The sequence below is a fragment of the Dendropsophus ebraccatus genome, chromosome 7, assembly GCF_027789765.1.
Source record: "Dendropsophus ebraccatus isolate aDenEbr1 chromosome 7, aDenEbr1.pat, whole genome shotgun sequence".
Taxonomy (NCBI): domain Eukaryota; kingdom Metazoa; phylum Chordata; class Amphibia; order Anura; family Hylidae; genus Dendropsophus; species Dendropsophus ebraccatus.
Window position 1 is genome coordinate 114,301,651 of NC_091460.1, and position 16,624 is coordinate 114,318,274.

The 16,624-nt window shown below is 41.8% G+C and overlaps 1 protein-coding gene across 8 annotated transcripts in view; it reads right to left on the minus strand.

The window, feature by feature from the left end:
* Positions 1-4,042: 4,042 nt before the first annotated feature.
* LOC138797703 (UDP-glucuronosyltransferase 2A2-like) overlaps positions 4,043-16,624 on the minus strand; it is a 54,211-nt gene continuing 41,629 nt past the window's right edge. For all 8 annotated transcript variants that reach the window (XM_069978240.1, XM_069978245.1, XM_069978244.1 and 5 more), the window contains 4 exons: positions 13,436-13,567; positions 13,262-13,349; positions 11,016-11,235; positions 4,043-6,316 (listed from right to left, as the gene is read on the minus strand). In XM_069978240.1, the coding sequence (XP_069834341.1) occupies positions 6,037-6,316; positions 11,016-11,235; positions 13,262-13,349; positions 13,436-13,567 (720 nt within the window). In that variant the 3' untranslated portion in view covers positions 4,043-6,036. The remainder of the gene's footprint in view (positions 6,317-11,015; positions 11,236-13,261; positions 13,350-13,435; positions 13,568-16,624) is intronic.

The window sequence follows — 16,624 nt, forward strand, 5'->3', positions numbered from 1 at the left end:
AACCAATCACTGCTTCTCTTTCATTTGACCAGAGCTGAAAGCTGAGTTTTGATTGGTTGCTATGGGCAGCTTACATCATTGTATATCTTAGGGTCCTATTCCACGGGCCGAGCAGGGCCCAATCAACAATGTAAACGAGCGCCGATCTGCTAGATCGGCGCTCATTTACTGGGCCTATTCCACAGCCCAACAGTCGTTTAGCTAGGGTTGCAGGGACATCGTTACCGATGTCCTTGCAGCCCTTGTTTCATACTATACCTGTCCAGGCTGCAGGTCTTCTCCTTCTCCCGGGCGGTCCGTAGTGATTGGCTGAGCGGTCTGTCAGTTCAGACAGGCCGCTCCGAAGCTGCTGCGGCTCAGGACTAGGAGAAGGAGAAGACCTGCAGCCTGGACAGGTAAAGTATAGTGTTTGTGGAATTTTAGGTTTGAACCTAAATGAACGATCAGCCGATGACTCTATCATCGGCTGATCGTTCTCTCTACTCCACGGAGCGATAATCGGCCAATTATCGCTCCGTGGAATAGGTCCCTTACACACTCTTCCCCCATGTGTTTCGCTTGGTGCTGCTGTTGCCATATGCTGGAATAGACAATCTATTTTCTTTTTCCCTGTGGCAGCGAACCCTTTGCGAACTGGTAAATGAAACATTTTCTGTACCCTAGAGTAAACAAAGTATCTGTTCTGCCCCCACTTCACATACCCCAAGGGTATATGTGGAGCTTGACAAGACACCTTCTTACTAAACTCTGTTGCTTTATTAACTGGACATAGGATTAGGGTGTAATTGAGGAACAAATGAGAATATACATGCAATTAGACTTCAGCATTACATAAAACAGAGGTGATATATAGCGCCTTACATAACTGTATTGTACCTCTGTTCTCATGTAGTAAAATACATGTATAAATAACATACAGTAGGCTAATATGATCTATACCACGCTATAAATACAACATGAATGGTACATGGCAATACAGGCATAGACTAACCACGATCAGCCATTTTGGTTCTATACTAAGCTTCCATCTGCGCAGCACTATTGCCCTAGAACAGGGATGGGGAACCTTCAGCCCTCCAGCTGTTATAAAAATACAATTCCCATCATGCCTGGACAGTTTGCTGTCCAGGCATAATGGGAATTGTAGTTTTGCAACAGCTAGAGGGTTGAAGCTTCCCCCATCCTTGCCCTTGAGTATGTCAAGATGTTTCCATACCACTCACCCCAAGGAGGATGTGTTGATGCATGATGCATGTTTTGCTCATTTGTATAGCAGGGTATAGGTGAAACCTGAATGTGGGCAATACCATGTGTTTAAAGTATTTGTGCATAGGTTGGACTTATTATGGGCGCAGCAACCAGGCTAACCAGCCCTCATCCATGTCATGCTGTCCTTACTACATGTCCCATCTGATGACTCATTAGGAGACACCACATTCATTGTGAGGAACAGGAAACGGACATTGAACATGACAGCACAGGAAATAAAGGAATGAATGGCTGGGTGGTCATGTGACTGAGCCTGAGAAAATAAGAAGCACTGTAAGTCTGCCACATAAAAAATAATCACCAGTGTGTGTCATATATATACAGAGGGAGAACTGTATCAGTGCCTTCAACAGAGAAAAAAATGCAATAACAGTTGTGATTAAAACCAGACATGCCTGAGTAGGGTGTCCCCTGGACACGAATACCCCTTGTTATGTGAAGGTATACTCAGCTGGTTGTTGCATTATTTGGAACAAAGTGATGGATGGAATAATGCCAATAAATAAAGATTGACTGCAGAAAGGAAACGTCCTTCTTCTATACTTAGTCCAGGTGTAATATGAATGACAGTGAACCTGACTAATATGCATAGGAGCCTGCCCTTGTTAACAGGCCAGCTTTAAAAAAAAAAAAAAAAAAGGGGGGGGGGGGGGGGGGGGAACATAGTAATGAAGACACACTTACCCATATCTGTGCCCTCACATCGGCTCTGCGTGTGCCACTCATTACACACTCCACAAGTCCTGGAGATGTGTGATCTCAGACACAGAAGCACACTTGCCACTTCCAGAGGTCCCAACCACCTGAGAATGGAGAATGTCAGCAGCTCGGCCACAAGTCTGAACAGAGAGTGGTGGTCTGTAACCTAGACAATGAGCTGTCATCTACAGGGGAAGAGAAGAGGGCCAAAATACTAAAGTAAGCAATTCTGCTAAAAAAGCATTAGCAAAATTGCTAATTTTTGCATTATATTTTTGAAGCTGAGAATACTTTTAAAGCTTACCTGTAAGCAGCTTTTTAAAGGGAACCTGTCACATTGAAAATGCAGTCCAATCTGCAGGCATCTTGTTATAGAACAGGAGGAGCTGAGCAGATTATTATATAGTTTCAAAGGAAAAGGTTCAGGATAACTGGTTATTTACCCATGTAAATCTCTGCTCATTCTGGGCTAAGTAGTCATGTGGGCGGTCCTATTCAAATACTGACAACTATCTGTATGTAAGTGTACAGGTAGTCAATCCCTGACTAGGGCCACTTACTTGTCTATTCTACGTATTGTGGGTTAAGAAGTCAATTGGGTGGTCCTGCTTAGTGATTGACAGCTCTTTCTACCTACACACTTGCACACAGAGAGCTGTCAATCTCTGAACAGGACCGCCCATGTAACTACTTAGCCCAGAATGAATGGAAACTTACATGACAAGTTATCCTGGAACTTTTCCTAAAAAACTATATATGAATCTGCTCAGCTCATACAGCATCACTCCAGTATGGGTAAAGGTTTTGCAACTCAATTACATTGAAGTGAAAGGAGCTTATTTTAAAAGCACGCCTGAACTGGAGACAAGAGTTGTGCTGTCTCTGGAAGAAAGTGGCCACGCTAGATAACCCCTTTAATTAAAACAATGGAAGAATGGAACCAGCTCCAACTGATATGTTAAAAAGTACATTTATTGAGAAAACAAAGTATAAAAACATGGATATCCACCTATAACTCCAATGCGTTTTTAGAGCCCAAGCACCTTAAAGCGTAACTTTCATGTTTGTTTGTTGTTTTTTTTTGCAGAAATAAGTAGTATAAGCGATTTTAAGAAACTCTGTAATAGGTTTTATCAGCCAAAAAAGCCTCCTTCTGTACTCAAGAAGCAATCTCCCAGCCTCCCCCCCTGACTTCTTATCTGTGCATTATCAGGCAAACACGTCTTCATTACAGAGAAGCCAGTGAAGACGGGTTCTGCTCTCTCCATTGTAAGCCTATGAAGTGGGAAGGGGCTGAGGGAGATGAGGGAGCAGGAAGAGGTGACATGAAGGTCAGCTGTCTGTAGACTCTGGGCACCTAAAACGCTGGATTCAGGTTTCAGAAAGGTCAGTGCTTATCTATGAACTTACTGAGAGAAGATTGCAGGGTGTTGTGCTGTGCAGGACTGCTCCGTGCTCAGTCACTCCTAACAGCCCCTCCCCTCTCCATAGCCACATAATGGAGACAGAAATCCTGCTTCATCTTATGTGAGGGGGGAGGCTGGGAGATTGCGTTTTCAGTCCAGAAGGAAACTCTTTTAGTACATAAAACCTATTACAGAGTTTCTTAAAATCGCTTGTACTGTTGATATTTAATGTTTTCAAAAAAATGACCCTGAAATGACAGTTACGCTTTAATCATGTAACCCCTTTAATGCCTAAACTAAAGGCAGCGTATGGCATGGCTTCGTACCCTCCATATTGCAATCCAGTGCCAAGATATAAGCATTAGAGATAATAAGCATCTCACTGAACAGCGCTAATTTGTGGTCGTACTCATGCGCTTATCAGGCCATGTAAAAGGACCTTAAAGGGGTTATTCAGCATTAGAAATACATGGCCACTTTGTTCCAGAGAGAACATGACTCTATCAGGGCATGCGAGTATTTTTTTTTTTTTTTTTTTTTTTTATCCCACGCCCAGCAAAACCCCCTTAAAAATTCAAATTTGAAATGTTTTTCACTTAAAATAACAAAATACACAAGATGGCAGCAGAACTCAAAGTATCACCACTATGCGTTACATAAACACCAGCTTTGTTTGTATTAAGGAGTATTTTATTACAGGAAACATTATATATATAAATCAGAGAGGGCAACAGGAACATGAATAATCCATTCCTTTAAAAATTAAAGTCATTTGATAAAATGCAGAGATTTCCTTCTGGGCCTAACTAATAGTACAGTGGAGATTTATCAAAACTAGTGCAAGGGAAAACGGGAGGGAATGCCCATATCAATATAACAGCAGGAAACTGCAATCCACTCATCAGCCGGCTGCCTTTTAAAGGGGTTGTCCAGCAGAAATCTTTTTCTTTCAAATCAACTGATATCAGAAAGTTATAGAGATTTGTAATTTCTAATAAAAAATCTCAAGTCTTTCCATCAGCTGCTGTATGTCGTGCAGGAAATGTTTTATTTTCAGTCTGACACAGTGCTCTCTGCTGACATCTCTGGCCGAGACAGGAACTGTCCAGAGCAGGAGAGGTTTTCTATGGGGATTCATAGAAAACCGAGACAAGAGTTCCTGTCTCGTCCAGAGATGTCAGCAGAGAGCACTGTGTCAGACTGAATATAAAACATAATTTCCTGCAGGACATACAGCAGCTAATAAATATGGGAAGACTTTAGATTTTTTAATAGAAGTAAATTACAAATCTATATCACTTTCTGATATCCGTTGATTTGAAAGAAAAAGATTTTCGCTGGACAACCCCTTTAATTCAAGCTTAGCTCCTCCCCAGGTGCTGGGAAATGGAGAAATTTCCCAGGACTGGATCCAGCTTTTCCCAACACCCGGGGAGGAGTGGCAGTCAGTTTACAGGCAGCAGACTGATGACTGGATTATTGTAAATTTACTCATCTCTAGTCACTGTGTATGTTCTCCAGTCTCCAGGCACCACTTTTGATGAGTCTCCCCAATTTATGTAGAAGGCACAATAAAGCATAATTTACATAATTTGGTAATTAAATCTACACAACAAACACACAGAAAAGGCACCTGAACTTCCCATTGTCAACCTCGCCTTTCACATTCATGATACCAGCAATAGTTCATTCATTTCAGGGGAGAGTAAATGATTGGCTCAAGTACAGCCTGGTTCATGTAGTTTTATCGTCACACCTAGAAGCATTCATAACAAAATTAGACGCTCACAAAGAACATAGTATACTATGTGTGCCTTATTAGGCCACATTCACAAAACGCAAGTTTTCATTAAACAACGGCCGTTGTTGCAGGTTCACATTATCTAATGACATCGGCCGATTGCATTGAACTCTATAGAATCTCAGCCGGAGTGTATACACTCTGCGGCCGCACGAAATTACAGTGCAGACAATGTAAAGTGCGGCCTCGACAGCACTTTACATTGTCTGCAATGGTTAATTGGAACAAATTCCAATTGAAAAGAAATCCAGGCTGAACTTTACAAACAGAGGGCGTTCAATGACACTGCCATGTCACAGAACGGCCACTGTCTTACATAGTGTGAACATGGCCTTAGGGTGGAACCCTAATATGGTTATGTGCATAAATATAGAGGGTAAAATAGAAGTAACCTATGGTATTTGAGTAGGCACTGATAATCACTAAAATTAAGAACCTAATTAAATAGTTGGAAGTCATTTTAAGGCTATTTTCCCACTAGCTAATAATATCGGGGAAGGAGGCCGTCTTGTGAGATAGACGGCCACTTATAATGGTCATTTTTAGTGGCTATTTATTTACCAAGATGGACACCTTACATCAATATTATTACACAGTGGGAGTGGGTTCACGTGTCTGGTAACCCAGCATGGTTACGTCAGATCAAAACCATTCCATAGAGATTATTGTTTTGATCCAGTGCAACCACACTTGAGAATACATAGGTCCAGTCTTGTGCCCAATTTCAGTCTATGGGGCACGGTAGTGTATGATGGGTACAAAAGATCCAATGCATTGCACTCATGTTCCCATTTGGGATAGCAACAGAACTCCAGACATATGTGAACCTGTTTAATGCACACAGGAAGTAACTTAATTATACTAATGTTTTTTCTGCTTCCTCCTGGCCGGACGGCATTTCCTGCAGCAAAATGAAAACATTTTTATAATAATATAGAGAATAATGAAGAAGCAGAAAAGTAGGAATCCGATGACATCCAGGCAGTGGTATTGGTACCAGGTTAGATCATGAGATGCTGGACGCAGGTGCTTTGCTCCCTTGTGGCGCATGACAAACTCTATCCAAAATACAGCTCTGTCTAGCGGCTTCACTGGCTGGTCATGATGTATCTGGGATATCCTCATGGCATTTTCTTTATAACTAAAAGATAACATGTTGTAACAGCTTTTTAATTTTTTTCTTCTTATTCAACAAGTTTTATTGAAAAGAGATTTTTACAAACAATACAGGCGAAAGGCCATGAAATAACAGGTAACAAGTATACAGAAAATAATCTGCACAGTGGAAATTGTACATAGTAAACATAAAAACATTTCTTTAGAGAGTCCATAGAAAGAGTCCGTGCAAAGTCAGCACACAGTTTGTGATCAACGTCAGCAGGCGCTTAAAGGAGAAGTCCGGTGAAAATTTTTATTAAAGTATTGTATTGCCCCCCAAAAGTTATACAAATGACCAATATACTCTTATTATGGGAAATGCTTATAAAGTGCTTTTTTCCCTGCACTTACTACTGCATCAAGGCTTCACTTACTGGATTAAATGGTGATGTCACAACCCGACTCCCAGAGCTGTGCGGGCTGTGGCTGCTGGAGAGGATGATGACCGGGCACTGGAGGGACACTGAGCATCCCTCTGCCATCATCCTCTCCAGCAGCCACAGCCTGCACAGCCCTAAGAGTTGGGTCGTGACATCACCATTTTATCCATTAAGTGAAGCCTTGATGCAGTAGTAAGTGCAGGGAAAAAAGCACTTTATAAGCATTTCCCATAATAAGTGTATATTGGGGATTTGCATAACTTTTGGGGGGCAATACAATACTTTAATAAAAATTTTCACCGGACTTCTCCTTTAACAAAAGAGAAGAGAAAACTTCTCCTAATCCACTGGTTATTAATCATTATAGTGATAACATTTCTGAGCCTATGGAGCCATATCACGGCAATTTCAAGACAAGAAAGTTGTAGAACATGAACAAAGAGCGAAGAAAGAAAAGAGATGGAGCAGACGATAGGAGAAGAAGAGAAAGAAAAAGTAGAGAAAAAGGAGGATGTCAATGCAGTCCCTTCAAACCCAAAAAGAGGATTCTTGGCGAGCTGGGCTTGTGGACACCCAAGATAAAAGACTATTCAGAAATTGTAAGTACTATACTCTGGAGAGTCTAGAAAACTGGACCAGGGCAACCACAATAAGGCAGTCTTCTCCAGGTCACCATGCAATTCCGCTCTCAGCTCCTCCATGTGGCACATTCCCTTAACCTCCACCAGCCACTCAGATATCGTAGGAACATCAGCATGTTTCCAGTACCTTGGAATAACTGCATGCGCAGCCGTGAGAAGAAATCTAACTAATGATTTTTAGATTTAAGCGATCCCGGTAGCAGCAATAACAACAACACCACGGAATCAAGGGGAAGCTGAACAGAGGTCATGGTTTTTATTACGTTTACAATCTGCCCCCAAAACGGCTGTAATTTGTCACATAACTACCACGTGTGTAAAATGGTACCCCGCCCCATTCTGCATCTCCAGCAGATATCAGAAACATTAGGATACAGCGTACAAGGAGTACAGGAACTCTGTACCATCTGAAGAGTATCTTATAGTTTTGTCTCCTGATATCTGACCAAGACCGAGGACTTGTGGCAGAAATGGTATATTTTACCCCAAACAGGTGAAGAGAAAGAACGTGCTAGTTCTGACTCCCAACCGCGCTGAAACGTAGGCGGCAGAGGGTTAGGAGCGGAGAGCAAAATCGTATATGTCAGAGATATAGCATGTGTCGGGGAAGAAGAGGATTAATAGATTAATGAGCTATGAAATCTCAATGTTGTCTTTTTTGCATTATAATAGTGTAACATTGTTATATTGTAGTGCCAGAGAGCTAGACCGTTCTCCAACTGGTACTAAATCTTCGTAGCTTTTAAGTGCAGAAGCAGAAGTAAATTGTCTAATATATAAGGGCATGTCCGATCGTATACCTAAAAAGCTACATATACGGTCACCCAATGGAAAGTCAGGGTTATGTAAAATCGGGGTGAGTGGGCCTTCTGCTGTAAACAATGGGGCTTTACGAAATATTGAGTGGAAAATGGAGCTAACGGCCGAAGAGACTTAGGGCCCTATTCCACCGGACGATTATCGTTCAGATTATCGTTAAATCGTTCGAATCTAAACGATAATCGTTCGGTTGAAATGCAGTAACGATTAACGACCGAACGAGAAATCGTTGATCGCTTTATAAGACCTGGACCTATTTTTATCGTTGCTCGTTCGCAAAACGTTCGCAAATCGTTCGCATTGAATAAGACATCGTTCGGTCGTTCGCAATAGATACGAACGCAATAGCGAAGAAATACGGAAGAAGAAACGATCGCAATTACGATCATAAGTAACGATTATCGTTCCATGGAAATGAGTGAACGTTTTCAGGTCTTTCGCAATAGCGGTCGTTTGAGATTGTTAATCGTTAACGATTATGCTAACGATAATCGTCCGGTGGAATAGGGCCCAAAGAGTAGTTGCAAAACCCATAATCTGGGCCACCATGCAGGGCACATCCAGAGTATTGAGGTAAGCGGTAAGTTCGCTATTACCATCAGCTTTTTAATTTTTAATTATTTTAAAAGACTTAAAGGGGTTGTGCCACAAAGTTAAATAAGTCTATAGTGATGCAATATGTTACATTTCAAATGTGGGCATTTGAATACCGATGGCTGCAGAAGTTGGATGCAGCCCTAGGGAGTCCTGGAACTCATGGATATAACCATAGGCCATGTTCATGTTTTCCAGTCAGCCTTAGGGCTTTCATTCATCAAACGATTGTCATTTTAGCTAATGTGTATCCACAATATAGGCCATGAAAGTCTGAAAGGCTTGTGCTGACTCCAGGTGCTTCCGATGATCAGCTGATCGGTATAGCCAGAGCCCAAACATATACACAATAAACAGCTGGTTTTGTTCAGTGTATTGTGGTGGCACTGTGTTACTGCAGCTCAGCTGTAGTGTTAAGCAGATTTGCAAAACTGTTCGGGTTTGTCAACGTTCTTCAAACCTGAACGGTCTGCGTTTGATTCCCAGCGGCTGGAGAAGTTGCATCCATGTTTTCCAGGATTCCCTAGGGCTGCATCCTACTTCTTCAGCCACCGGGAGTCAAATGCCAAGCGTTCGAGTTTAAAGAATGTTGCCGAACTCAAACAATTGAGCAAGTCTGCTCAACACTAGAGATGAGCGAACCGGGTTCGGGTTCGAGACGATCCGAACCCGAACGATCGGCATTTGATTAGCGGTGGATGCTGAACTTGGATAAAGCTCTAAGGGTGTCTGGAAAACATGGATACAGCCAATGACTATATCCATGTTTTCCACATAGCCTTAGGGCTTTATCCAACTTCAGCAGCCACCGCTAATCAAATGCCGAAAGTTCGGGTTCGGATGGACTCGAGCATGCTCCAGGTTCGCTCATCTCTACTCAACACCACTCAGCTCCCATTCTTCAGGAAGGTGGTCCTAACAGTTAGACTCCCCACAATCATGCAGTCATGTTCTGTGCGTGGGGATTCCCAACGTTGGGAAACATATTTATGTCATTGCTGGAGATTTGCTTATGTACTGGCATTTTATAAACCAGTGTTCAAGTCTGAAAGTAACAGGTACATGCTTCTTAAAAGCTTGCGGCTTCTTTTGCTGTCTGTGCACAACAAACTAAAACCCATACCAGCTATGAAAAGGCATTGTTTTCATTATAATTCACTCACTTCTGGTGTGAATTATAGCACATATCTCGAATGCTACTTTTTGAAAATTGGCTGAGACCAGTGCACAAAACTTTAGGTGTCAGACTCAAAACTTTACGGCCTGTCCATCTCAGGTCTATCAGAGGACCCGAAAAGGACAATATCTTTCCATGTGGCACACAAGTACCCGCTCATTTTGCTTCATTTGACTATTTAAATGTTGGAAATTATTGATAATACTAACAATTTAGATGTATTTGGGGGTACAAGGCCTCGCCAATAGGTGCACGTCACTGTAGCTCTAAGGTTGTGACACCTTTAGCTACTGTTTTCTTTAACTCTCTGCATTTGGTTGCAGAAGAAATTGGATGCAACCCTAGGCTGCGTGGAAAACGTAGATACAGTACTCCCTAGGGCTATTATGTAAATAAATATACTTTTGATTTGCAAAAATGGTGAGTGCCAGGAATCTTTCTTTTGTTAGGGCCCTATTATGAAGCAGTAATTATTGCTCCTTGTAATAGAGTCAACGATCATCGGTTGATCATGTCTTTTGGTCCTGACCTAAAATTGGTCGCCGACTGCGCATCGCTACGTGTAATAGCAATGCGTGGCTGACGGCTGAGGACTGTGTGAAAAAAAACCTCTATACTTACCTATCCATGCTCCTGGTGTTCCTCTGTTCTCTGCTCGCTTCTCGTAGCTGCTGCTGTAGCTGCCAATGACTGCGGTCCCAGTTGAGCAGTTTGTCAGTTCAGAGACCAGCTGTAAAGCTGTATCGGCGGCTCCATTAAGCGATCAGAGGGCAGGAGAAGACCAGAGACCACGGAGAGGTAATGTTTACAGTTTGAGGGCAAGCGTTGCATGGACATCGCTAACAATGTCTGTGCAGCCCTTGCTAAATAATAATGAAGCAGTGTAATAGGCTCGGTAAGCAGATCGACTCTCGCTTACAGGAGGCATCGGGCTGTGTAATAGGACCCTTAGACTGCAGTTTAGTACTAAATCCAATTGACGACCAATCAAATTATTCTGTTGGCCATTCCCAGTGGCCCATTGACCCGGAGCATTGTCGGTCCACCCATGCTAGTATGTTAAGATCTTACCTTGGGTTGTTAATAACCGTGTTTACTGCATCCAGTAAGTCTTTGCTCTCCATCTTGTTGATGTCTAGCATTACAGCCATGCCTTTTGTTTTCATGTGAATAATGTTATCTGGCTGATCAGCAAATAGTGGAATTCCAACCATAGGCACTCCATGATAGATGGCTTCATAAATTCCATTAGTACCTCCATGGGTAATGAATGCTTTTGTCTTTGGATGACCTAATATGCAGACATATTAAATGATGATACTGTTATAGAATATTATTACTATCAGAATAACTCATCAGTTATAGCCAAGTCAAAATATCACAAGAAACTATTTTTTCTATATATCAAATTTTCTGTGTGAAAATATTATGAAGGACCCAAAAAATAATTACTATAGCTATACATAGCATATACTGATGCAGTAACTAGGAATTGGGCCTCTGCAGTGTGTAAAGCTGACCATATACCTGCAATAGCTAATTTGTTTGGCCAGCAACTATTTTACCATACTGTACCATAATCTGCCAACAGAGGACTGATCTGATATAGTTAAATCTCTATGGGAGCTGTGGTTAAGGGGTAAATCACCTGGCTAAAGACCAGCACCAGTTTGTTTTCTTTGGTTCAATTCCCCTAATGGAAATGAAATATAGCTCTTTATTTTTAATTTTCTCTCATCATTATTAAAAAAAAAAAAAACTATTTAAAAATTTTTTTGACCTGATTGGAAAATCTTTGCACTTTTAAATATGATACAATAATGAGAAAAAATACAAAACTATATTTCATTTCCATCAGGGGAATAGAGCCAAAGAAAATAAACAGGTATTTTTCTCTGGACAGATGATTTACCCCATAACTACATCTCCAGCCCAGGCCAGGAGTTTCTGCTGATTGCAGATCAGTCCTATATTGGAAGATACTGACAGCTGAGCGAGCAGGAGGCCGGGCACAAACATTGAGACACAACTCCTCAACGACTCTTCATTAGGAGGAAGAGACGCAAGATTGTGCATAATCCACTGCACAAGCAAATTACCAAAAGGTACCTTGCTCACTAGGGGACTGCCAGCTACAGCACACTGTCAGCACCTCAGGTAGGGCCCGGGTGCTGACAGATTCCCTTTAAAGGAGTATTCTGCCCTGGAGCATGCTAAAGTCCAATGGTTTTGCATTTGAATACCGGTGGCTGAAAAAGTTGGATGCAGCCCTAGGGATTCCAGGAAAGCATGGATACAGTCTATGGCCTATGGCTCTGTCCATGTTTTCCAATTCCCCCTAGGGCTTTATCCAACTCCTTCAGCCACCGGTATTCAAATTACGAATGATCGGACTGTTGCGACCAGTTGCGCTCATCTCTAATAATAATTTACATGACTTTAATCATTCTAATTATGACCCACTCAATGTGAAAGCCACATCTACAGTAGTAGAATAGAAAATTCTGAACAGCATCGTTCATTCTACAGTACTAATGAGTCACCATCGTGGGGATGAATAACAGGGCGAGGCAAGGGAAAACTTTGACAGTAAATTACACTTAAAGGAGAAGTCCTGCGAAAATGTTTATTAAAGTATTGTATTGCCCACCAAAAGTTATACAAATCCCCAATATACACTTATTACAGGAAATGCTTTCAAAGGGCTTTTTTTAACTGCACTTACTACTGCATCAAGGGTTCACTTCCTGGATAAAATGGTGATGTCACTTCCTGGATAAAATGGTGATGTCACGACTCAACTCCCAGAGCTGTGTGGGCTGTGGCTGCTGGAGCAGATGATGGCAGGGGGACACTGAGAGACACAGGGCACTGGGGGGACACTGAGCATCCCTCTGCCATCATCCTCTCCAGCAGCCACAGCCCGCACAGCTCTGGGAGTCGGGGCGTGACATCACCATGTTATCCAGGAAGTGACATCACCATGTTATCCAGGAAGTGAAGCCTTGATGCAGTAGTAAGTGCAGGGAAAAAAGCACTTTATAAGCATTTCCCGTAATAAGTGTATATTAGTAATTTGTATAACTTTTGGGGGGCAATATAATACCTAAATAAAAAATTTCACCAGACTTCTCCTTTAATTTATTTGTAATATTGGAACTTACTTTGTAAACATTCTCATATGACTAATGGGTATTTTTACACTGGCAAATAAATGATCCAAAGTATAGGAATTGAGGCTTTTGAGGCTTATTTTCATTCATTCATGTAGTGCCCATGCATGCTGAGCTACAGTAGCAAGAGCTTTTCAGACTTACCCAAGAGATCGTTCTGTGGTATCCAGTCATACAGCACTGTGTTCTTTCCTAATGTAGCTGGTCTTTTCCCACTGTATCTCCAGATCACCTGTTTTAATTTGCACAATAATTATATTTATTATACATATTAGGCAGTGGAATATTAGTGACATTAATCTGTTTCAGTAGCATTACCGTTTGTGGCAACTGGCTCAGAGCAGAAGCGATCACATTACTTCTTTCGTCCGTCAGGTTTTTCACCATAGAGCCAAGTGAGAATACAACAATGCCGTGTTCTCTCGAGCTTTGAACAACCTTTTCCATATCCTTCAATAAAAAAAACACATTACAGTTATTACTTTATATTCAAGATATTGATGAAACTTAGGTGTACCATATCCAGTAACACAAGCTCCTACCTCCTTTTTCCTTCCAGGTCTCTCTATTACTAGAGACAGAGTGAGCCTAAAGGCCCTATTCCACCAACAGATCTGACGACAGATTATCTGCCAAAGATTTGAAGCCAAACCCAGGAGTGGATTTGAAAAGAGGAGAAATCCAGTCTTTCCTTTATGACCTGTTCCCTGTTTATAGTCTGTTCCTGGGTTTGGCTTCAAATCTTTGGCAGATAATCTGTCGTCAGGTCTGTTGGTGGAATAGGGCCTTAACAATATGCAGTCAATAGCAGATTGCAGAGAAGTGAGACACCTTGTGGCCAAGACATAGAGCTTATTTTTTTAGGGTATGGATTTATTTTTGGTGAAATAAAAAATAAAAAAAAAGCAATTTACAAATATGTCATGAATCATATAGACCTAAGAAATGAAGGAATGTTGTTTAAAACAGCAGGGACCACAAATCCCTTTAAACCTAGGTACAGAAAGCTAATTATATCCTGCGATACATTAGTAGAGATGCTTTGATTTAACTGAAATGCTGATCCATCAAACACCCTTTCTTAGGATGCCTCATATTAGTATAGCTAATCTTTTGTGTTTGGGCAACTTTAGACATAATAGAACATGTAATAGAGTTTGATTCAGCCCTTCCCCTAGCAGATGTATTAAAGGAATTATCCAGGTTTAAAAAACAAACAAAAAAACATGTCTGCTTTCTTTAAGAAACAGCGTCACTCTTGTCCTCAGGTTGTTTGTCCTCATTTTAATTGACATTTATGGAGCTGAGCTGTAATAACACATATACCCAGTAGACAGGGATGGTGCTGTTTTGGAAGAAAGCAGCTTTGTTTTTTTAATCCTGGATAAACCCTTTAAACTTTAGCAAGTTGTATCCAGGCCATTTGTTTACTGTGAGACTGCCATCTACAGTTAGGCTGCGTTCACACGTAACGGATCCGCAGCGTGTTTCTCGCTGTGAATTAGCAACGAGACCCACTGAGGATCCCTGCCCAGTAAACTCTATAGGCAGACAAACTCGCAGCAGGATGCACATCTTACTGGCAACTTACTGGCTATCCAACTGAATGTTAATATAGCAGCTAGTTGGAGGAACTGGAGAGAAGTGAAATGCCATCCCATTTACCCGAATTCAATTGTAATTGAACCCTTAGGGGGATTACAGTCCGTGCACTGAGGATGTGCCACAAGCCGGAATCACAGAACTCCCAGCAACATGATTATAATGCCGAGAGCTCTGAAACAGTTTAAATGTTCACACTACAGTACTCACACAGTGTCAATACAGTAGCGTAAACATTTACATTGTTTAAGAGCTCCTGGCATCATAATGACTCATGGTGCCAGAACCCCAATGTCTGTGGCACATCCTATGTAATTACAGATTGTGCACAGAATGTGTGAATGCCCTATTAGGATGTGCATACAATTCAGAAAGCTCAACTGCCAGTGTGTATAGTGATTCCTCAGCTCCTTGCACTTAAATTCAGCACTCTCTGTAAAATACAAGTGGTGGAAGTACATTATCACATCACCTGCACCCAGGGGTGTAGCTAATGTCTCATGGGCCCTCGTGCAAGAAGTGAACTCAGGCTCCACCACTCACGCAGTGCCACGCGACTCTAACGCCTCAACCCAACTAATAATGCCCCCTGCTGTGCTCCCACATATAGTAATAATGCCCCCTGCTGTGTTCCCACATTTAGTAATAATGTCCCCCTGCTGTGCCCTACATATAGTAATAATGTTCCCTGCTGTGCCCCCATGCATAGTAATAATGCCTCCTGTTTTCCCCACATATAGTAATAATGTATTCTGCTGTGCCCCCACATAGTAGTAATTATTTCTTATGCTGTGCCCCCACATATTGTAATAACGTCTCCTGCTGTGCCCCCACATATAGTAATAATGTATTCTGCTCTGCCCCCACATATAGTAATAATGTCTTCTGCTGTGCCCCCACATATTGAAATAATGTTCCCTGCTGTTCCCCCACATATGGTAATAATGTCTCCTGCTGTGCCCCCACATATAGTAATAATGTCTCCTGCTGTGCCCCCACATATAGTAATAATGTATCCTGCTGTGCCCCCACATATGGTAATAATGTCTCCTGCTGTGCCCCCACATATAGTAATAATGTCTCCTGCTGTGCCCCCACATATAGTAATAATGTATCCTGCTGTGCCCCCACATATGGTAATAATGCCTTGTGCTGTGCCCCTCCAGATAGTAATAATGTCCCCTACTTCTGGCTGATTTAACAGGACACAATAGCACATCATACCACACTACTGAGTCCAGGTAAATAAGTATATATCAATGGAGAGTGGCCCTAACAATCTCTAGCTGACTACATTATGGCAAGTGAAGTGAACGGGGCCTGCTGCACTACACCACGCTATATTTCAGCATCTCTTTGGTGGTGGGATGCTGAAAGTGTAACTGTTATAAAAATCATTTGACATTTCGTAAAAACATATCAAAAGTTTTTTTTTAATGACAGGTACACTGAAAGGATAGCTATGATGTGGATGTGCTGCTCTTGTTGTGTCCCACTTTTGGTGTCTCTCTTATGTGCCTGTCCTAAAGTTTGCACTCAGGTTAAGTGATGGATGTAGTATTTCGCTTCCCAACTAGGTGTCACTGTTCTATATATTTATATGTATTATTCCAATTGCACAGCTGAGGAAGGTAATGGGTTAAGAGTTATTGTACCATGTGTTATGTGCTGACCTTTATTAGGTGCTCTCTCTTCTCTGCCCTATCCTGTCTGCCCTCTTGTTCACGCACACAGCTCTGTAGGATGAGTTAGCTCTGTGTGGGAGGAAGTGAGGCAGTTCCATTTAGACAAGGTATCCAGTGTGAACAGATGCAGGAGGGATTAGCTCTCACAGAGATACTCTATATACAAGCAACCACTACGTTAACTATGCAGTGCGAAGCTAAAGTAGGGGCGAGCAGCCAC